Below are 22,300 nucleotides of genomic sequence, written 5' to 3'. Positions count from 1 at the left end.
TTCATACAATTTATATACCACTTGATTGTGTAAGAAAACAAAAACAAACCTCAAAGCGGTTCACTAAAAAGGTAAAATAATAAAATTATCAAGATGAAAAATTAGCAACGATAATTTAAGTCTTTTGAAAAGTTGAAATAACAATAGATTAAAAAGAGACTAAAACTGGCACCTGTATAGCCTGTATAGGCTTGTCTAAACAATGTTTCAGAGGGCACCCATGGGGAGACAGGGAGTTCCAATGCAGGCACTCATCATCAAATATGAGGGGGGGGGGTGTAAACAGCCACTAAATTGAATTGGAAGCTCTATGGATTTCTTAAAATCATCTACTTGGAGCCCTGAATGTTGGTAACAGCCACCACCATTTCTGGCAGTAAATTCCCCCAGTACAGTTACTTGTCTTCTGAAGAGAGGTCACACCCAGTGACCCTATTTCTGCACATGGGTGCTATGCCACCCTCCTCTCCTGAAGCCCATTATTGCAACCTCTTCCCAAAGAATAGCATTTAACTGTCTTTGTGTGTGTGTCTTTTATTGGAGAAAACAAAACAACTTATTTCCAAAAGGAAAAAAATTATAATATTGCATCATGTCATTACTGGTGTCAAGCCTTTGCACTTTTGCAGAAGAGTGAGTAAATTGTACCATTAAGTTCTCTCTAGGCAATTATTTTCAAAATAGGAAGGTTTTGAACACGCTTATGGTGGCAGAAGAAAACAGGAGGCATGGCTCAGAGTTGGGTGGAACCTGCAGCTCTCCAGAACATAAGTATCATAGAGTTGAAAAGTTGGCTCCCAAGGATCATCTAATCCAATGCAGGAATCACAGCTAACATGCCACTGGACTCTTGTGAGGATGCTGAACTAGATGGGCCACTGGCCTGATTATGTTGCCGGATGCTTAACTCCCATCAGCCACCCCAGGCGGCATGGCTCAAGGGCTAGGAATGATGGGAGTTGTAGTCCCAAAGGTATCAGGTTTGGGCAGAGCTGCTTTAAGATAACACAGCCTTCATCCTCTCTTCTCCTTCCACCAACCAAAAAACAAACAAACCAGGTAGTTTACTGAGCTAAAAAGGCCAATGGTCTAACTTGGTATAAGACAGCTTCTTTTGTTGCTATTTGAGTCCTTTATACAAAACAATGAGGTCTAGAATCTTGCTTAATTTTCAAGGAAAGAACTGAAACCCTGGATAACCGCTGCTGCCAGAATAGACAATACTGAGCCAGATGGACCAAGGGTCTGACTCAGTATAAGGCAGCTTCATATGTACCACATTTGGGGGTGAAGGTTGCAAGCTTCTCTATTACCAGAAGCTGCAGCTTGCTTAATTTTCAGGACGCCAATAAGAGTTCCTTTCTAGCTGGCATCCTGTGTTTCATTATCACCTGATGGCTTCACTTTGCTTCTTTAGTCCACAAAGTTATTCGCTGCTGTACAGATGCATATTTTGGTGACACAGAAGAGGCTAGGAGTCCTGCTCCATTTGAATCTTCTGTTGTCTTCCTTAACGTTCATTTTTGCAAGAACCTGCAAGGCGGAGAGAGAGAGAGAAGTGATCAAAGCCATCAAAATGATATTCCCATCTGTTTGAAATCCAACAAGATGTTGTCCCCCATCCCTGCCAGCTTTTATTGTATTATTATTATTATTATTATTATATAATAATACCCAGCCTACTTCCAGGATTCAAGGCAGCTAAATTAACACACAATTTAATCAATACACATAAAAATACAAAAAGCTACAAACGTAAAGAAGATTATTGTTAAATAGGAATTAAACTCTTAATAGAACTAAAACAATATAAAAGCAGATATATTAAAAGACAAAATAATAAAAACACGAGTGGGGATTTGAACCCTAGTCCACCAGCTCCTAGTCCTCATTTAATCCCCACAACAACCCTATGAGGTAGGTTTGTGAATGGCTCCCAAGGTCACACCCAGTGAGCTTCAGCGCCAAGTTGGGGGGGATTCAAACCATGGTCTCTCCTTGATCCCTAGTCCGACACTCTTAACCACTGGCTCTCCCAGGTTGTATCACCTTAGAAGGGGTGTAATTATCAAGAAAAGACGTTGCCCTTCTGAATTTGCCACTACGCTCCTGTGCGTTTCCCATTTCCCAGCATTTGTTGAAAGGGGAATAAACAGGGTTAATGAAAGGGAGGCTTGTGCAGTCTGCCATCCCCCCACCAGCACACACTTTATTGCCACTTACAAAACTCCAGCCGCTCCTCCAGGAAAGAGATCTGCTCACTGAGAGAGTCGATTCTGTCCAGCTTCTGCAGAGATTGCACCAGGAGGGTGATGGGGTCAGCAGGGGTCCCCTCCAACCCTGGTACCTCCACTTTGAGGAATGGCGCTAGCGTGAGCTGAAATTTCTACCCAGAGAAGTTTGGCAGGCCGGGGGTGGGGGGGGAGAATGGTGGAAGAGAAACAGGTAAACCTTTAGTGAGTAGGTGAGCAACAGGTATCTACCCACAAAGACCAGGTGTGACCCCAGCTGCCGCTTTTGATTAAAAAAAGAAGAGGAACCATTGCTGCCATGGTTAACTAAGGCATAACTACAACAGGAAAGCCACTCATGAAGAGGTTCATAACCAAGACCAGCCAACAAGCCACTCAAAACCCCCACACAAGGAACCCTTCTCTCACCCACCACAGCATCTGTTAAATGTAAGAACATGAGACGAGCCTGGCTGCCGGATCAGGCCAAAGGGGGTCCATCTAGTCCAGCATTCTGTCCTCACAGTGGCCTCACCAGCAGCCCTGATGGGAAAAAGTCCCCAAATGCAATAGCAATTCTCCCTGTGTGTGGTATCCAGCAACTGGTACTTGCAGGTAGACTGCCCCTGGGCATGGATGTTCTACCATGACAATAGTAAATTACAAGCTAAGGGCCAGGAGCCTGTTCCCCACCCTTGCAGAGGGACCCTCTTCCCAGCCATCAAGAACTAGCAGAGAAGACTCACTTCCTCCAGAGCGGCCATCCTGGTCTTCAGCTGCTGAACTTCATCCTCCACTATCAGGTTGGTGGTTCTAGCTGCACAGGTTTCATGGCAAAGAGGGAGAAAAATTGCAAGTAAAACGGTGGTTCCTTGAACAAAAGAAACTGAAGATTCAATCAATCAGTCTGGTATTCATAGCTGGACTGTCCCTGGGCATGGAAGTTCTGTGGTAACAGCAGATCTATGCAGAGTCCTCGTGGGTCTGGCCAAAGGGGGTTCATCTAGTCTAGCCACCTGTTCTCACAGTGGCCAACAAGGTGCCCAAAGCAGGACCTGTGCTGCCCACCTGCAATTCCATCATCTGCACAGGAAGGGTTTCCATTGACCAGTCCCGCCCAGGCAGAAGGACATCTCTGTAGGCCATGGGTGGCAGCATGGGGTCGTTCCCACGGCACTGGGGGATGTCCTCTGCAGCACACCTGAGAATCTGAAGACGATGTGTGGGTCCTCTCACGTCCTTCTGGCGCAGGTGCCGGGCTTCCGCGCATTATTACTCACGGTACGAGTTTGAAGTGGCACAGCGCGTACCAAAAGTAATAATGGGCGGCAGTCAGCCTTGGCTCGGGGTGCTTCTCTTCTTCCAGGAGGCTAGAGGGCAATGGAGGCAAACAGACTATGGGGGAAGCAGTTCCTTCAGCCCACTGGAGCTCAGACTGGGCACTTAAGAGGAGTCATGGCATGCTCACACTCGGAGCCGACTGCTCTTGGCAAGGCCAAGGCCACGCATGGATGTTATGCAGAACAGGTAGGCAAAGGTGACGAAGAGCACGTGGGCTGCCCCAAAGCACAACTTATGGATGATAGGAGAAAGCTGGTTTTCTGCTAGTTAACAGTGTGGTGCAGCAGCAAAAAAAAAGGTAGTGCAATTTGAATGCCTCTGATAACAAAAGGCAGAACATGAGATGAGCCTGCTGGATCAGGCCAATGGCCCATCTAGTCCAGCATCCTGCTCTCACAGGGGCCAACCAGTCACCCCAATGGGAAGCCCACAAGCAGGATCAGAGCACAAACACTGGTGTGAATGGATCGATGTACTCCAAAGGCCTGGGTGATAGCCAGTGAAGCTTGAATGTTGGAAGATTCAAGATAAAAAGAAGGACTTCATCATGCAGCACAGAGTTAAGCTAGGGAACTCACTGCCACAAGAGGAAGCGGCGGCCCATCCAGTCCAGCATCTTGCTCTCCCAGGGCTTTTCTACACTTCCCCTTGTCCCACCGCTTACCCCTGGGGAAATGCGCTGTTTGCTGCTGAATCGAAACCAATGCCAATCAGTTTCTTCTGCAGTTTGACTTTGTTCCGATTCAGTGGTAAACAGAAGTTTTCCCTGGGGGGAAAGCAGCAGGGCAAACAAAAAAACCCACTCAGACCCATGCTTTCTAGGCACAGGACAAGTGGAAGTGTGGACAAACCCACAATGGTCACCCAGAGGTCCCCATGGGAAGAAGACCCCAAACAGGACTTGTGACTTCTAGCAACTGGAATTTAAAAGCACTACTGCCTCTGACCATGAGGGCAGAGATTAGCCAACCTGGCTAGTAGCAACTGAAAGTCCTCTCATGCGTGAAATTAGTTTAATCCTTATTTAAAGCCGTCCGAGTTGATGGCTGTCTCCTGCAGAAGTGAGTTCCACAGTTTAACTTATGCACTATTTAGAATAATAATGGCTGAAATGCAAGGCAAAGCTACAAGGCCACCCCAAGAGTTCGCCTGATCTACGTTGGCCTTACCTGGGCTCACGGCATCCGTGGGCACTCCCAGAGCCTCACAGGTCCTTCCATCCGCACCGAGTTCGTAACCTTGCTGGCAGGTGCAGCGGTAACTCCCAACCACGTTGTGACAGGTGTGGCTGCACCCGTGTCTCCCTCCAGCACATTCGTCCACATCTGGAACCACAAAAGGAATTGTGTCCTAAAGGATGGGTCTTAGTCTAGCCACAAGAGCAAAGTCACAAAGCCCCAAACTATATACCGCTTGATTGCGGGGGTTGTACTAAGTGACCCTTGGGGTCCCTTCCAACCCTACAATTATCCGGCACTACGATCTCAGCCAGCTTCCCTTGCATGTAGCTGTTTTCACCACCATCAGAGCAGATACAAGTATATTTCTCATTGCAATCATAGAATGGTTTTAGTTGTAAACTGTTTTTATATGCTTCTAACTGGGGATGAAGGGCCAGGCTTATTCACGAAATAAACAAATTCAATCTTTTTTTAAAAACCTGCTTTTGTTTGTTTGTTTTTTTGCAAGGGAAGTTGAGATTGTGACCACCAGAGACCTGCACCCGCAAATTCATTCTGAGCGCCCATGGAAGGCAGTCCTGATGTATTTGGATAGACAGATAGAAAGGGAGAGAAAATGGTTAGAAAGGTCCTCAAGGACCAATTGGGGGGGGCAGGAAGTGGCCTTTACCTTTCTGGCAACTCTTTCCGCTCCATCCTGAAGGGCAAGAACACTTGTTAGGGGACAGACACTTCCCACCATTCTGGCAAGGGGGGCGGCAGATTGCTGGAAGAGAAGGCCATGGTTAAAACAGGGGTGTGTGGCAAGGAAGATCCTTAAACGTGGCCCAGGAAAATGTTTCTGCTTTCAAACTGTGTGTGTTGCTTCTCAAAAATCAATTAGTAATAGGTAAAAGGCCACAGTGGTCTGTGGAACAGACTCCCTTGGGAGGTTGTGGACTCTCCTTCACTGGAAGTTTTTAATCAGAGGCTGGGCGCCTGTCTGTCAGGGAAGCTGTGATTCCTGCCTTGCAGGGGGTTGGACTAGATGACCCTTGGGGTCCCTTCGAACCCTACAGTTCTATGATTCTATGAACACTGGACCCAAGACTGACCATGGTTCAACCCCACCACCACCACAACTTGGCCCTGAAGCGCAGTGGGTATAACACAAGGAGACAGTCACTGCCTCTCTGCCTGACCTACCTCACAGGGTTGTTGTGGGGATTAAACAGGGAGGGAGAGAACCATGCAGGCCACCTTGAGCTCCTTGGGAGTAAAAAGGTGGGGTTTAAGTGCAACAAATAAACAGATACTGGCAAATAGTGGTGTCCTCACTGCTCACTTGCAGCCCGAGCAAATGGGCATGCATTCTTTATATACAAATCAGCATACATAATTTCACCTGATTAAATGGACCTCCTAAATGGTTCTTTTTTTCTGGGTTCAGAGCCCAACACCCCAAACCCCACAGATAAGGATAACATCAAAGCCAGCTAATTAGCTTATATCAAAGCAACTGAATATAAACATATATAAGCTCATTGCTGCATCCACTACCAATTAATTGTGGGGTTATCTTGACTCCCAAGATGGTATTGTCCCTTGCATAGGGAAGATGGAGAAATGCTGCTGGGTGACTGAAAGAAGGCAGAACTGTTCAACCCCTACTTTGCCTCTGTCTTCACCCAAAAGTAAAGCAGTGTCCCACCTAGTGATAACAGAATAGAAGATGCAACGAGGGAGCTGCAGCCTAAGATAGGAGAAATGGTGATAAAGGAACGCCTAGTTAATTTAAATGAATTCAAATCTCGACATCCTGATGAGCTAAACTCAAGGGTACTAAACAGGTTGCAGATGTAATCTCAGAGCCTCAGATGATTCCTCGTCATCCTGGGGAAAAGTGACAAGAGGAATGCCACAGGGTTCTGTTCTGGGCCCGTTGCTGTTAAACATCTTTATAGATGACTAGGTGCAGATGGCAAACTGGGGAGGGGTAGCTAATACCGCAGAAGACAGAATTGGAATTCAAGATGACCTTGACAGATCAGAGAACTGGTCCAAAACTAACAAAATGAATTTCAATAGGGACAAATGTAAGGTTCTACACTTTGGCAGGAAGAACTAGCGGCATAAATATAAAATGGGGGACGCCTAGCTTGCCAGTAGTACATATGAAAACTATCTAGGGGAATTAGTGGACCACAAGCTTCATGTGAGTCAACAGTGCGATGCAGCCACAAAAAGACCTAATGCAATTCTAGGCTGCACCCACAAAGTCTAGTATCCTGATCAAGGGAAGTCATAGTTCCACTCTATTCTGCCTAGGTCAGACACCACCAGGAGTCCTGCGTCCCGTTCTGGGTGCCACAATTCAAGGATATTGACAAGCTGGAACATGGGCAGAGGAGGGTGACCAAGATGATCAAGGGTCTGGAAACCAAGTCTTATGAGGACTAGTTGAGGGAGATGGGTATGTTTAGTCTGGATAAGGGACTAAGAGGAGATATGATAACCATCTTCAAATAACTAAAAGGGTGTCCCATAGAAGATGGAGCAAGCTTGTTTTCTCCTGACCTGGAGGGTAGGACCCGAACCAATGGCTTCAAGTTACAAGAAAGGAGATTCCAACTAACATCAGGAAGAACTTTCAGTAAGAACTGTTTCACAGTGAAACAGACTCTCTCAGAAGGCGGTGGACTCTTCTTTGTTGGATGTTTTCAAGCATACACCTGTCACATTTGACCTCGTTGAGATTCCTGCATTGCAGGGGGTTGAACTTTGGGTGCCTTTCCAACTCTACAATTCTATGAGTATATGGTTCTATGATTCTATGCTTGGGAAACCAAGTGAAGAATGAATGAATGAATGAATGAATGAGAGGCTTACCTATACTGCATCCATGCCCAGGGGCACTATTTGCCCGTCTCCACCCAGGACAGCAGGCATATGTTGGATAGGACTGCTTCCGGTAGGCTAGGCGCTGGGCAGTTTTGTAGATGGTTCTGCAAATAATGCCAAAACACAAAGATTTAGTATTCAGAGCCTGCAAGGCTTTTAAAAAAAGAAATGGCTATTTTTACCATTTCCACGAGAAAAAGGAAACAAAAGCGTTCAAAAGAAAGTAAGACAAACATCTGGATGGCGAGAAGAGGCCCATCCAGCCCATCATCTTGTCCTCACAGTGGCCAACCAGATGCCTCATTGAGAAGCCCCCAAGCATGATTTGAGCACAGGAGCCCTCTCCCCCTCCAGCAGTTGCACGTAAATGGTATTCAAAAGCACTGCAGCTGCCAACAGCAGAGGCAGGAAGAGAGTCCCACAGTTTAGCTATGTGCCGACTGAATTAAGTCCTTCCTTTTATCTGCTCTGAATCTTCCAGCATTCAACTTCATTGGATCTCTGCCATTTCCAGTGTTACTTAGAAAGGCAGTAAAACTTTTTTCTTCTTCTATCCATTTTCCCCATGCTGTGCTTAATTTGATAAAACTTCCACCTCTTATTTGCCTTTTAAAAAAAAAAAAATCAGGGTTTCCCAAACTTGAGTCTCATGTTGCTTCTGGACTACAGTTTCCATCATCCTTGACCACTGCTCCTGCTAGCTAGGGATGATGGGAGTTGTAGTCCAAAAAAACAACATCTGGAGACCAAAGATTGGGAAACCCTTATCTACACTAAAAAGGCTGAGGATTACTCCATACCTGTACATACTGCAGAGCCTGTATCCCTGGCACAAGGTGAGGTAAGGCTGGTACATAGGTTGGGCATGGGACATGAGGTAGGACACCACCTGGCTCTTCAGCCCCATGGAACACACTCTGGGCCTGCAATGGAGAAACCAAATACAGACCCCCACATCAGGTTTACAGCAGCACAATACGAGCCCTGCAACACGTGCCACATCCTGTCCGTTTTGCACTTGCAAGGATCCCTCCTCCAGCGAGGAAGAAATTTGATTTGAGGCAGGGGCCTGTTTTTGGCCTAGCTGTGAAAAACTTCCTCCCCAGGCATGCAAAAGCTGATGTGTATTTTAATATGCAAACTTGTTTTCAACGTCCGATTTCGCTGGTAGCTTTAGTGCGTTTTTTTGTATTTTATGTAACCCACTTAAATGTTTTGATGATTATGCAGTATATAAATCCAGTTAAATAGTTGCATATGTCAGAATCTGATATCTGGCCTCCTACGCACGCATTTACACACACATGTACATACTTTTAAATTACTTGTGGAGCCTTCCTTAGAAAGGAAAGGAAAAAGGAGAGCCAGTGAAATCAAGTAGAAAGCAACACAATATCCCAGCCTTCTTGCAACCTACTAGGCAGTGTGGTGCAGTGGTTAGAGTATCAGATTAGGATCTGGGAGATCAGAGTTCAAATTCCCACTTGGCCATGACGCTCCAAGCAAAACAGCCTTGGAAATGGGGCCCCGAAGAGAAAGGACACTTACCCTGGTCTAGAGGAACACTCAGCATTGATCACAGCAAGGATGAAAAGGACCAATGCCAGAAGGCAGCTGATCCTCCTCATTTCCTATCCTCTGCTGGGCCTTTTCTCCCCCACCCCTCCAGTGTAGCAAATACAGGTATGGGTGGGGGGTGTTTCACAGCAAGGGGCTCTTCAGTGCGCACACCTGGAAACAAAAAGAGAGAGAGAGATGAAGGAATTTGACAGCACTTTGCACGCATGCAGGAGACTACAGCTGAAATGAACAGGGGTTGTGTGTGTTTTTGTGTGTGTGTGTGTGTGTGTGTGTGTGTGTGAGAGAGAGAGAGAGAGAGAGAGAGAGAGAGAGAGAGAGAGAATATGTCACACTTGCAATCCCAGCCTCTGAAAGGGAAAGTAGTACGACTCATGCAACACATTGGTGATTAATATACACAGAGCAATAATTATATATACTTTATCAACCTTCTGAGAAAAATACAAAACATTAAACAAAGCCACAGAGACTTGCGAACTACCCAGCCTAAAATGAACTTATAATGTCTGGTTTCAATAGATTTTTCAAATGCTTAACTCAGTCTTTTAGATAAGTTCATGAAGATACCAACAAAAGGTAAGTTCGGTGTTATTCACAATACTGAGAGATACTAGTGGGGTTGTAGATAGATGTTAATAAAGTTGTAGACAATGAAGTTGTAGACGAAAGGGAAAGGGCAGGTAAGAGGTAAAAAAAGATGCACCTGTCTGTGGGTTTTCAGGGACTCAGTCAAAAACAATGAAAAGTCAAATAATTGAGCACCTATTTAAATCACCAGAGCCAGCAAGAGGTGACACAGAATCACAGAACTGTAAAGTTGGAAGGGACCCCATGAGTCATCTAGTACAACCTCCTGCCATGCAGGGATCCCAGCATTTGTAATAAACATGACATGATAATAATAAAAAATAAAACGAATGACAAACTACATGGCAAGTAAAAGGTGGACCGGGGAGGGGGGGACTCCCCTTTTCTCCCTTTCCCATAACACTAGAACTTGTGGACATCCAATGAAGTTGACTGTTGGAAGGTTCAGGACAGACAGTTAAACTATGGAACTCCCTCCCACAGGAGACAATGATAGCCACTGACCTGGACGGCTTTTAAAAAGGGATTTGACAAATTCATAGAGGACAAATTCATATTGAAGGCTACTACCACAATGGCCTGGCTCTGCCTTAACAGAGGCAGCGATGCTTCTGAATCCTAGTTGCTGCAAGAGAGGGGAGAGGGCTCTTCTGCTCAAACCCCGCTTGCTGGTTTCCCTTTTGAACACCTAGGGAGCCACTGTGTAGAACAGTGTACAGTGGTACCTCAGTACCTCGGTTTAAGAACTTAATTCGTTCCCGAGGTCCATTCTTAACCTGAAACTGTTCTTAACCTGAGGTACCACTTTAGCTTATGGGGCCTCCCGCTGCTGCCGCGCCACTGTTGCACGATTACTGTTCTCATCCTGAAGCAAAGTTCTTAACCCGAGGTACTATTTCTGGGTTAGCGGAGTCTGTAACCTCAAGCGTCTGTAACCCGAGGTACCACTGTACTAGATTGGAACCAGCAGGCTCTGCTTATGTTCTTAATTATCTGACAAGGCAGTTTCTTCTTATGTCCCAAGGGGAACTGTCCCATCAGGGCCAGACCTCAACACTTTTAGGGAAAAGTTTAGCAACCCACAAACAGAGCTGATGGTTCAGTCATGAGCACTATCGTGCTTGCATCCTGCTCACTGTGGGTTTTCCAAAGGGAATCTGCCCGACAACCAGACGCAGGATGAGGCAGGCTCTGGGTCCAATCCAGCAGCCAGACTCCTCTTAATGTAGAGCACGGGGGATTTTTGATCAGCACCTGAGAAAATCTGCAGGAAACTGTTCTGCAGAGTAATTTACACTCCTACATATAAAGCATTATTATTAACTTGGGAAGAACCATGGGAGACAAAATATTCCTTAATGGAGTGGTGATAGATAGATAGATAGATAGATAGATAGATAGATAGATGAATTATATGAAATGCGCGAAAGTTTCACCCCCAGCCGTCAGAATTCTTCAGCTTTGTAAAGGAAGAAGCACTAACCCACCCCACCCCAGGCAAGTGAAGAGATTTGAACATGGAAATAAACTTTAACTGAAAGATAGATATGCTGAATGCTTTTTAGAAACCAGATGGCTGAAAAGACTTTTTGGCATCTCACATTTGCCACTGTCGCTGATCTCCTGGCTTTGCCCTAACCGCTGCTGCAGCTGTGGTCGTGCCTCTGGTCCAGAAGTTCAAACCCTGATTTCTGGACATCTGGCTAACTGGACATCTGGTTAGCAAAACTGGACCCAGGAACAGCTGCCAGACCAGTTGCCATCACCATAGAAAGCAGGGGAAAACTTGAGGTTCTTCAAATAACGGGGTGTCCCTATAGCACCCTGCTCCACCCAATGCATTTGGTGAGAATTTCTGATCAAAATATGCCCACGAGGAATTACTTAAAGGCCACACTTGATTAAAACATGTAAAATGCATTTAACACACATTTAAAACACACCCATGAATCCTGGAAACTGTGGTTTGTTAAGGGTGCTGGGAATTGCAGCTCTGTGAGGTGAAAACTCACAGAGTGCCCAGGGTTTCTGAGGGGAAACCATGTGCTTTAAATGAATGGTGTAAATGTGACCCTGCACCAGAAAGGGAGAACCCGAAGCGACTGATTCAAACTACAAGAAAGGAGGTTCTGACTAAACATACTAAACATTCCAGCTAAAACTTTCTAAAAGTAAGAGCTGTGAGACAGTGAGGCAGTCTCCTTTGGAAGGTGGTGGACTCTCCTTCCTTGGAGGTTTTAAAGCAGAGGTTGGACAGCCATCTGTCCTGAGATTCTTGCATTTGGAGGAGGTTGGACTAGATGACCCTTAGGGTCCCTTCCATCTCTACAATTCTGAGTAGCACACAGCATCTTGGGAAATGTCAAATATCCAAGCCAGCCCCCCCCCCTTGGGATCTGGACATTACCATTCATAATGCATAGTTGGCGGTTAAGAGCCAGGAATTAGCAGCGGCTCATTGGAGATATAAAAATCTCTTCCAATTCATGCCGAAACTGTGTTAACTCTCACACAACTCCCTTATGTGCATTCCAGGTCCCGTTCCTCCACTCCAAAACAATAAATAAATCCCAGAACACCATCAACTGTGCAGTCGTGAAATTATGCTTGCAGGAAGATAAATTCCAGCAGCCAGCCCGACTCAGATCTAAATACATTCCCACAACATTCCTCTCCATCAGCGCCACTAACTAAATGAGAATGATGCCAGATAATGGGAAACATTCACAAATATCTCCACGTTATGAAGGGACAGTGCTGGTTTCTGAAAATTTGTAAGCAATGTCAATGTAGCACAGCAGCTGTAGTTCTTGAACTACAGGGGGTTGGACTAGATGGCCCTTGGGGGTCCCTTACAACTCTACAATTCTATGACTCTATAGTAAATAGGGCACACTGTGGCTTAACTGCAATCCTAGGTTTCACTTAAAACCAACCCGTTCCTCATATAGGTTGCAATCAAAAGGGAGATGCTTGAGAGCGCCACTGCAGAGCTTATGTCCTGTGTTCCAGTCCTACCTCATCTCCAGGTAAGGCTCCCAGCAGCCAGCACCACCCATGGTGAGGAAGGACCTTTGAACCACCAGCTCTGCTCCTGTGCTGCTAAATTTTTTCCTAAAAGTGTTGAAGTCTGGCGCTGATGGGACAGTTCCCCTTGGGACCTGCTGTTTCAAATGGGTTTTCCATTATTTTATTGCCCATTGAGTGAACACTGTTTTTGACCAAGTTCTGGAAAACCCACAGACAGGTGCATCTTTTTACCTGTGATCTGCTCTTCTCCTTCAGAGGCTGAGATTCAAAGTGTGATTCTCAAACACACACACACACACACACACACAAAAAAAAAAACCAGTTCATTCCAGCTGCTCAACTTTGTGCTGGAGAATTATCTCCAGTCTCCTACACACATGCAAAGTGCTTCCAAATTCGTTCAGCTCACTTGAACAGGACGGACACCTAGGAGCAGTGGGAATCTCTCAGTTAAATTACTGAAGCTGATAATTAGACAATTTCATGGAGCAGTAAGAGGTTATCAACGGCTACAAACCACAGTGACTATGATCTGCCTCCACAGTCAGAGCCAGCAAAGTGAAATCACAGAATCATAGAATTGCGGAGTTGGAACGGACCCCAAGGGTCATATAGTCCAACACCCTGCAATACAGGAATCTTAACTAAATCATCCATGACAGATGGCCATCCAACCTCTGCTTAAAGGTAAAGGGACCCCTGACCATTAGGTCCAGTCATGACCAACTCTGGGGTTGCAGCGCTCATCTTGCTTTATTGGCCGAGGGAACCGGCGTTTGTCCGCAAACCAGAGCAGCACACGGAAACGCCGTTTACCTTCCCGCCAGAGTGGTACCTATTTATCTACTTGCACTTTGATGTGCTTTCGAACTGCTAGGTTGGCAGGAGCAGGGACCGAGCAACGGGAGCTTACCCCGTCATGGGGATTCGAACCGCCGACCTTCTGATCGGCAAGTCCTAGGCTCTGTGGTTTAACCCACAGCGCCATCCGCGTCCCTAATCTCTGCTTAAAAACCTCCAATGAAGTCCACAACCTCCGAAGTGAGACCATTCCGCTGCAGAACATCTCTTAGAACAGCTCTTGCCTTTAGAAAGTTATTCCTCGTTTCTTGTAACTTGAAACTGTTGGTTCAAGTCCTACCCTTCAGAGCCGGGGAAAACAAGCTCCCTCCATCTTCCATGTGACAGCCCTTTAGAGATTTGAAGATGGCTATCATATCTCCACTCGGTATCCTCTTTTCCAGACTAAGCATGCCCAACTCCCTCAACGGTTCAAGGGATCACATCCCTTCTCCTCCACAACCAATTTGATCTTACTAGCTCTCAACATCAGGCCTCCCTCGCAGGACCATTGTGAGGTCAAAGGAGCATTTTAAAAAAGCATGTTTGGTTTAAAGTTTTAAATAGCTTTTAAAAACTTTTTTAAAACTGATAATCTCGTTGTTTTATTCTTTTCATAAACCACTTTGAGGTTGCTGTTCCTTTGCAATGCATATACAGTACATATACATATTATTAAATAAGGAATAGATAAAGATTGGGTTTGAAAAACATTATTGGTCAAAACAGGTTGCATCAGCTATCTAAAATATCCTGTGCATTATTATTTTTTAAACACGCATAAATACTTTTCTTTATGCATTTGCTTAAAAAATGAAGCTTTTCTATGTTAACGGCAAGTTAAACTTTTTTTACCACCACTAGGTGGGGAGGTCGTCTAATTGTCATACATATACAATATATAAATTTAAAGAGCTTTACACTTTGTGTAAAAGGAGTCTTCTGTGCAACGGGGTGGGTAGAACTATTGTTCAAGCAACAGAAGCGAAGGAGATTCTCTCCGGGGGCGGGTTTGAAACCCATTCACAACCCGCCCGCCCCGGTTCAGTCCTATTGTTTAAGCAACAACTCCTGCAACAAATCTGTGCAGGAGATTCTCCTAAGTTCTGCTGCCTTATCTGCCCTCTTCTCCACCTCTGCAAATTCCGCTTCCCGCGCCACCGAGAGGGTCCCTTCGCCGCCCGCTGCAAAATGTTTTGCAAAAGTTGCATTGCACGAGCGAACGAGGCTCAAACAAACAACAGGCACCCACCGCCCCAAACTCCCTCCCTCTTTACTAAAAAATCTTGCATTAGCAAAAAGAAAAAAAAAGAAACCGGATTTTGGAATCTCACACACACACAAAACACCACACAAAACACCCTCTTTCTCCTCCCAAATCCAGCAGCTGATTTAAGTCTCGCTTTGCCTCAACCAAAGCGTGCAAACAAGAGAGAAAAATGGGGGGGCAACATTAAAAGCCCCCAGCAACGGTCCTTGCAGGCGCTTTTCCGCTTTCCAAAAAATAAATAAATGCTACTCACTTTTCCTGCAGAGGCGCTTTTGCAAACCGGCCGCTTCCTTCCCACCCCCCGAAGAAACCAAATCTCCTTGCCACCCCGCTTCCTTCTCCTCCTTTTCTTCCCGTTTTTTTTTTAAAGTAATATCCAGAATTGCTTTTTAACACACACACACACAGCATGTCTACCTCGCCTTTGCTCGCTTCTGTCTCTCAGGCAGTCCACTGATCTCAAGGAAAGGATTATCAAGAAAAGATTTGAGCTCTGCACCATCCTTGGACGTAGGGGGGAACCGTCCACTTTTTTGCAAAGAGGTTGCAGATTGCAAGAAGAAAGGAATTCTTTCTGCACTGTTCTCTCCCTCCTCCTCCCATTAAAGATAAGAAACTTGCCTTCAGAAAACTGTCCCAAGAGGACAGTGCCTCCTCCTTCTCCATAAACCGCCTGAACACGTGTTTGTGTTTTTGAACCCCGGGGTTTAAAAAAATAATGAACAGGGAGGTTACTTCTTCAGGAATCAAGAGAACCAGAAACTTAGGTCTGGGTAACAGCAGGTGAGAAAGCTAGTGAAACTGGTCCTGAGTTGCTAACTACAGCCAAATCCTGTCCACCACCCCCCCCCCAGATAAGCTCTTCCTTGTTACAATGGGACTTACTCCCCAAGGGAAAGCTAGAACGTTAGCGCTGAGAGCCTACAACGTGTGAACAAGGTACAGTGGTACCTTGGGTTAAGAACTTAATTAACAAAAATCCATTTTGCATTACTTTGGTTTTGGAATGCTTTGGTTTTGGAACAGATGTCCGGAACGGATTAAGTTTGAGAACCAAGGTACCACTGTAAACAAAACAAAATTTTAAAAGGTATCCATTACAGTGGTACCTCGGGTTAAGTACTTAATTCGTTCCAGAAGTCTGTTCTTAACCTGAAACCGTTCTTAACCTGGAGCACCACTTTAGCTAATGGGGCCTCCTACTGCTGCCACGCTGCCGGAGCACGATTTCTGTTCTCATCCTGAAGCAAAGTTCTTAACCCGAGGTACTATTTCTGGGTTAGCGGACTCTGTAACCTGAAGTGTATGTAACCTGAAGCGTCTGTATATTGAGGTACCACTGTATCAGGTTTGGGCCTTCAGTTGGACATCTGGGAATGGGGTGCAATTTTGCAGTACATCTTATTTCCCCTTGTTTATGAACAAAGCCCTACTCAAACTTGACCCCATGAAATAAATGGATCTGCTTAGCAATGCCCATTCATTTCCGTGGGTCTACTCTAGATACAACCAGGAGCTTGCATCCCACCCTTTCAACATTTTTAAACATTTGGCAAGCAATACAATTAAATAATAATTTTGTTATTAAATCAGGGCATCCTCGCAACAATATATACCGGTAGCTATTTTTGAAAGCACTTGTGCATGGATCCTTGTGGCGATCACAATGAAAAGCGTCTACACACCAAAAATTACTACTACTATTACTACTAATAATAGTAATAATAAACCACCCTTCACCTTAAGGCCCCAGGGCCAGTTGCAACAATTAAAATAGTTTTAAACAATTGTCACCGAAATAAGTTAGGTCCTAAGCACATTCTTTCCTCTTTCCGAAAAGAATCCTGAAAACTAGTTTGTTGAGGGTGCTAGGAACTGTAGCCGTATGAAAAGTAAAACGTGCTTTAAATATCAAGTATGTGTCTGAAGCACAGTAAATTCAGTGTCTGACAACAGATAAGCAATTTGTGGCAGATCACGAGAGACCCTAGTCCTCATGAAACCCTGGAGAGCTGCTGCTGATCACAGAAAATGTTATCGGGCTAGACAGACAGTTAGCTTAAGCCTCACAAATTAGAGTCTACATATGGCAGCCTCGCTTGGAACAGAAGAAGAGGCCAGTGGCACATTTAGTCAATCCTCCTGTTCTCACATTAGTCTAAAGGTTGACTGTAGGAAACAAGCGGAATTCTAAGACAAGAGCCCTTTCCCCTCCTGTGGTTTCCAGCAACTGGTATTCAGAAGCATTGCTGCCTCCCAATTGTGGAGGCAGAACATAGTCTTTATGGCTAATGGCCATCAACAGTCCTCTCCTCCATGAATTTGCTCAATCCTCTTTTAAAACCATCCAAGCTGATGGGCATCACTGCCTCCTAAGGGAGTGAGCTCCACAATTTTGCTCTGCGCTGTTTGAAGAAATTATCCCTTTCATCTGTCCTGAACCTTCCCACCTTCAGCTTCATTTGATGTCCCTGGGTGTCAGCCCCCATGCTTTCTCCATGCCATGCGTCATTTTATAAACTGCCATGCCTCTTCCTTGCATTTTCCGTAAACCCAAAAGTCTCAAATGAAGGAGCCTTTCCTCTAAGGGTAGTCATTATATCCCCTTGATATTTCGGTTGCCCTTTTCTGAACCTTTTCCAGCTCCACAATATCATTTTAGCCTTGTTTTATTTACTTGGCAAAAGGTTAGGGACTGTTTTGCAGCATCTAAAATGACTCACCTGAAGCATCTTGATCCGTCATCTGTCATTAAACCAAAGTGGATTCTCTCCAAAGGGCACTTTGACTTCTTACTGCTGGAGCAAGAGGAAAAAGCACAGTTGTGCATAGTCTAAGAGGTGGTTTTGCGGGATGCCTTAATCAGGCATCCATTAATGAGACGGCTAATGCATACAATTTGCTCAGATTGCCAACTTTCTGACTGACTCCTGCTCCTGTGTTTGGTTTGGGTTTTTTTACAGCAGCTGAACCACCACCCCACTGCAGACATTAATAGGTGGCAGTGCTTCATTCCAGCTGTGAAAAGAGTCCCTTGCTGGTTTCTGCAGAGCACATTAAAGGCATTAAAGGTTGGGGACCCTGGACTTGAACTCACATCTCCTCTGAGGGTTGGCCATGCTCTCTCCTGGGTCTGATGGGAGCTGGAGTCCAATAATATATGGGGGTGCAAAAGGCCCCCTTCCCTGATATGCAGGAAAGTATTTCAGCTACCGATACATCCTTTTTGTACCACGGATGTAAAATATTAAAGAAAATTAGGAATATGTCAGGAATTCAAAATCTGCCGTAGCATTTTAGAAAGTCAGCCAAGAACATTGGCAGAGCCTTTTCATCTCGCTTACAGGGAAGGCGGATTTGCTCTGCCACTTCCCTCACTCAGGTCCAAAAGAGGGTGGCAAAAAAAACAGTTGTGAGGGGCTTGGCATGGGTAGTCAGAGGTTGTCACACCCATTCCAACCCACCATCCTACTCTCTGCTGCTTTGACCAGATGCAAATGAGACGGCCAGCCCCCCTGCCCGCTCCCCTACTGTATCTCACAGTAACATCAAATTTTAGATCTGAAAAATCATCTAGTCTAACCCACTGCAATGCAGGAATCACAGCTAATCTTCACACTCTGAAAACAGCAAAAAGATGACTGGAAAGAGTCATGCAAGAGTTTCTGCTTGCCATGCAAAAGAACCCCGGTTCCATGCCTGGCATGTTCAGATGAAGCTGGAATCCTGTCCAAAATCCTGGAGAGCCACGGCCAGTCTGTGCAGACAACACCGAGCTAAAGGAACCCATGGTCTGACTGACTAAAGTAGCTTCCTGATTTCCAGTTTGTTCAGAACTATGAGGACTAGAATCTTTCCTTATGCCTAGGGGAAGGGCCAAAGCTCTGTGGTAGACAGCACTGTGATATATCACCTGCACTAGCTTAGCACTGTCTACACTGACTGGCAGAAGCTCTCCAGGATTTTAGGCTGGAGTCTTTTTCCCAGTCATTATGTGAAGGAGCTCAGAATTGAACCCGAGACCTCCACACTACAGTCCTCTTTTTTTTTTTTAAGAAAGCTTCCTCAAAGTTATTTTTCCTTTTTTTGTGCAAAATTTTTATTAAACATTGAAATATTTACATACCAATTCCAGCTTTTAAGTTTTTTATACATTTCTCTTTAAACTTTTACTTCCCACCTTTCCTTACATGCTCTTCTCCATCCCATCCTATCTACATAATGCATTCTAATAAACATTTAACCTAAGACACATTCTTCCATTTCAAATATTATCATTTTTCTTCCATTGCTCTCAAAGTTATTTTCCTATCAAGTCAGATCACTGGCATCTCTAGCTCAGCATTGGCAGTAAAACTCTAAGGTTTCCAGGCAAGGTACTTTATTTATTCCCAGCCCTACCTGGAGCACCACTGCGGATTGAAGTTGGCACTTTTGGTATGGAAAACAGGTATGTACTCAGCTGCTAAGTTATGGGTCTTCCTATAAACATAAAGTAAGCATCTAGTCCTCATGGCTGAATTAAACAGAAACACGGGAAGCCACTTTATGATGAGTATCTGGTTCATTATTGCCTGCATTGACTGGAAAGATTTTGGAGAAGAGGTCTCTCCTAGCCAGTCCTGGAAATGCCATCAGAAATTGAACCCGGGACCCTCTGCGTGCCAAGCAGATGCTCTGCCACAGTACTACAGACCTTCTCCCCGAAACCAAATAAGGTTCCAGTCCTCATTGTTCTGTATAATAAAGGGCAGAATTAAACAGCAGCATAGGAAGTGCCTTCAAACACTATGTTCTGCTCAGTTCTGTCTACACTGAGCAGCCGCAGGAGCTCTCTAGGATTACCAATAGGGAATGACTCCCAGTCCTACCTGGAGTTGCTGCCAGTGGGGGGGGGCTCAAACCTGGGACCTTCTGCTCTTCCACAGAGCTATGACCCTTTCCCAAAAAATAAAGTAAGATTCTAGTCCTCATGGTACTGAAGAAAGGACTGCATTATATAAAGCCACAGGAAGCTACCTTATAACAGAGCCAGACCACTGGCCCATGTAGCTCAGGATTGCCAGCACTGACTGGCAGCAGTGGCTCTCAAGGGATTCAGGCAGCTCATGTTCCCAGCCTTGCCTGACGAAGTCATTGGGTATTGAACCTGGGTCCTTCTGCGTGAGAGGCAAATGCTCTGCCACTGAGCAACAGCCCCTCTCCTAAAAATAAAAGACCACAGTCCTCATAATTCTGAATAAATGGATTGAACCTCGCACCTGCCACTGAATGACAGCCATCCTCTGTGGTCTGGCTCCCCAAACAACCCCAAGCCTTAGAACCTCAACAGTCATACGATACCTGCTATGTGTCCTTGTCAGCTGTCTGTGCCCCTCTGCGGCGGCCAGGCAAGGTGGGCCACTCTCTGTCTCCCTAAGCAACTCCCATCGAACGCAGTTGCCACCATGGCCAGCACCACCTCTGCCGGCCTTCGCAGCTCCATGGCGGGAGGCCTGCCCTCCCCAGCCGGGGCTGCTTCTGTGCTTGCTCCCTCTTTCTCTCCCTCCGTGGTCCCACTGTGATGCTGTCTGGAGACAAGAGGTCCCTCTGGATGGGGAAGGGCAGCCTTTTTATTCCCGCCTTCCTGTGCAAATCAGGACTGGGATGGACAACCTGGGCAGGAAATCCCTGCGGGTGTCACTGGCTGATAAGGAGCTTTGCAAGCAAAAAAAATACACAAGCCAACTCAGGAGGGACCTGGAGAGAAAGAATTTAATACCTTCTCAGTCTGTAAAGGGACAGGAGAGTTGAAAAGACTCCCTTGGTAGATGCTGGGCTCTCCTTCCTTAGAGGTTTGTAATCAGAGGTTGGCTGGCCATCTGTCATGGATGCTTTAGTTGACATTCCTGCACTGCAGAGGGCTGGACTAGATGAACCTTGGGAGATCCCATCCAACTACACAATTCTATCATTCCATGAGGAGGCAGATGGGACTTGTGAACAGGGGGCCAAACTTTCATCCCCAGGGGGGTGGCACTTGAGGATTGGGTGATCGGAAAAGCGTCTGCCAGAGGCCATGAAGAGCTACTGCTGGTCAGAGCTGGAAGAGTCAGGCTCTTGGTCCATCCCTCTCAGTATTGTCCACACTGACTGGCAGCTCCTTTTCAGAGATCAAGACAGGGGTGTTCCTATCCCTTCCTGGAGATGCAGGGATCAAATGAGGGACCTTTGGCGTGTAAACCAGATGCTCTGCCACTGAGCTACAGCCCTTCTCACCAAAATATAGTGAGATAGCATAGTTGGTTAGAGCATGGGTGCTGATAATGCCAGAGTCATAGGTTCAATCCCCACATGGGATGGCTGCATATTCCTGCACTGCAGAGGGCTGAACTAGATGATCCTCAGGGTCCCTTCCAACCCTACAATTCTATGATTCTATTATTCTAGTTCTCACAGTTATGAACAAAGAGCCTTTTCCAAAGGCTTGTTGGTATCTCACCATGGCTGCTTTGATTTCAACAAGCATTGGCCATGAAATCTCAAATGCTATCTATCAGGATCACAGTTATACTGCATGTTAAAAACTGAACACTATCCAGGGCCAAATTTTGAAATCAAATGCCAAATACTCAAAGCAAATACAATCACATGTCAAATATCTAACAGGCTGCTGCATCTGACAAATGCATCGTTTCCTGTGGTGAGTCTGTGCTCATCTCTTTTATCCTGATATTGTCTCTCCTCAAACAGGTTCTGCAGGTTTTGGTAGTGCTTGAAAAACTTGCAGAACTCTTTTAGCGAGAGCAAATTCTAGGTGCGCCTATCGCAGGGGAAATATTTGGGGAATATCCAAAATATTCAGAAATGAGCTGAGGCTTGGATAGCTCAGTTGGTAGCGCATTGAGATTCTTAATCTCAGGGTCGAGGGTTCAAGCCCCACATGGAGCAAAAGATTCCTGCGTTGCAGGGGGCTAGACTAGATGATCCAGGTGGCCCCTTCCAACTCTGTAATTATATCACCCTGTGAACATTCAGCACCAAAATTAGAGACCTTTTTGAGGAGCAAATTCAGTGCAATTCTAAATTGGTATAAGATTATGCATGGTCTGGAGAAAGCAGATAGAGAAAACTTTCCCTCCCTATCTCCTAACCGGTGGATATCCTATGAAGCTGGATGTTGATAGGTTCAAGGAAGGAATGCAGAATGGAAGTGAATATAGCGTATACATTTAATAAATAACCACCCCAGAAAACAAGGCACAATCCACACTGTACATTTAAAGCAAAAGAACCCCTCAAAAGAACCATGGGAGCTGTCGTTTGTTAAAGGTGCTGGGAATTGTAGTTCTGCCAGGTGTAAACTATGGTTCCCAGCA

At 45.5% G+C, this 22,300-nt stretch overlaps 1 protein-coding gene across 7 annotated transcripts; it reads right to left on the bottom strand.

Moving 5' to 3' along the window:
• Positions 1-516: 516 nt before the first annotated feature.
• Positions 517-20,539, bottom strand: EGFL7 (EGF like domain multiple 7). 7 transcript variants are annotated; one of them, XM_082208688.1, is made up of 10 exons: positions 20,286-20,538; positions 17,666-17,740; positions 9,182-9,364; positions 8,434-8,556; positions 7,622-7,737; positions 5,424-5,519; positions 4,742-4,897; positions 2,978-3,048; positions 2,224-2,386; positions 517-1,533 (listed from the first exon to the last, which is right to left on the bottom strand). In XM_082208688.1, exons 3-10 carry the CDS (start codon positions 9,259-9,261, stop codon positions 1,511-1,513), a joined length of 828 nt encoding a protein of 275 aa, XP_082064814.1. In that variant the 5' UTR covers positions 9,262-9,364; positions 17,666-17,740; positions 20,286-20,538; the 3' UTR covers positions 517-1,510. The 7 variants fall into 7 exon arrangements, with proteins under 7 accessions (XP_082064814.1, XP_082064813.1, XP_082064815.1 ...); XM_082208687.1 differs by having other exon boundaries at positions 17,666-17,737; XM_082208689.1 differs by having other exon boundaries at positions 17,666-17,733.
• Between the last annotated feature and the right edge of the window lie 1,761 nt (positions 20,540-22,300).

Source organism: Podarcis vaucheri (genome assembly GCF_965113315.1).
Source record: "Podarcis vaucheri genome assembly, chromosome: Z".
Classification (NCBI taxonomy): domain Eukaryota; kingdom Metazoa; phylum Chordata; class Lepidosauria; order Squamata; family Lacertidae; genus Podarcis; species Podarcis vaucheri.
This window is presented reverse-complemented; position numbering and strand designations above follow the sequence as displayed.

What these genes read in the sequence shown, in the direction of transcription:
- EGFL7 (XM_082208688.1), bottom strand. Translation starts at nt 9,261, where the DNA reads ATGAGGAGGATCAGCTGCCTTCTGGCATTGGTCCTTTTCATCCTTGCT. An exon ending in GAGTGTTCCTCTAGACCAGG is followed by an intron (nt 8,557 to 9,181) that starts GTAAGTGTCCTT and finishes TCTCCATTGCAG; the next exon opens with GCCCAGAGTGTGTTCCATGG. An exon ending in GGAGGAGCGGCTGGAGTTTT is followed by an intron (nt 1,534 to 2,223) that starts GTAAGTGGCAAT and finishes TCCGCCTTGCAG; the next exon opens with GTTCTTGCAAAAATGAACGT.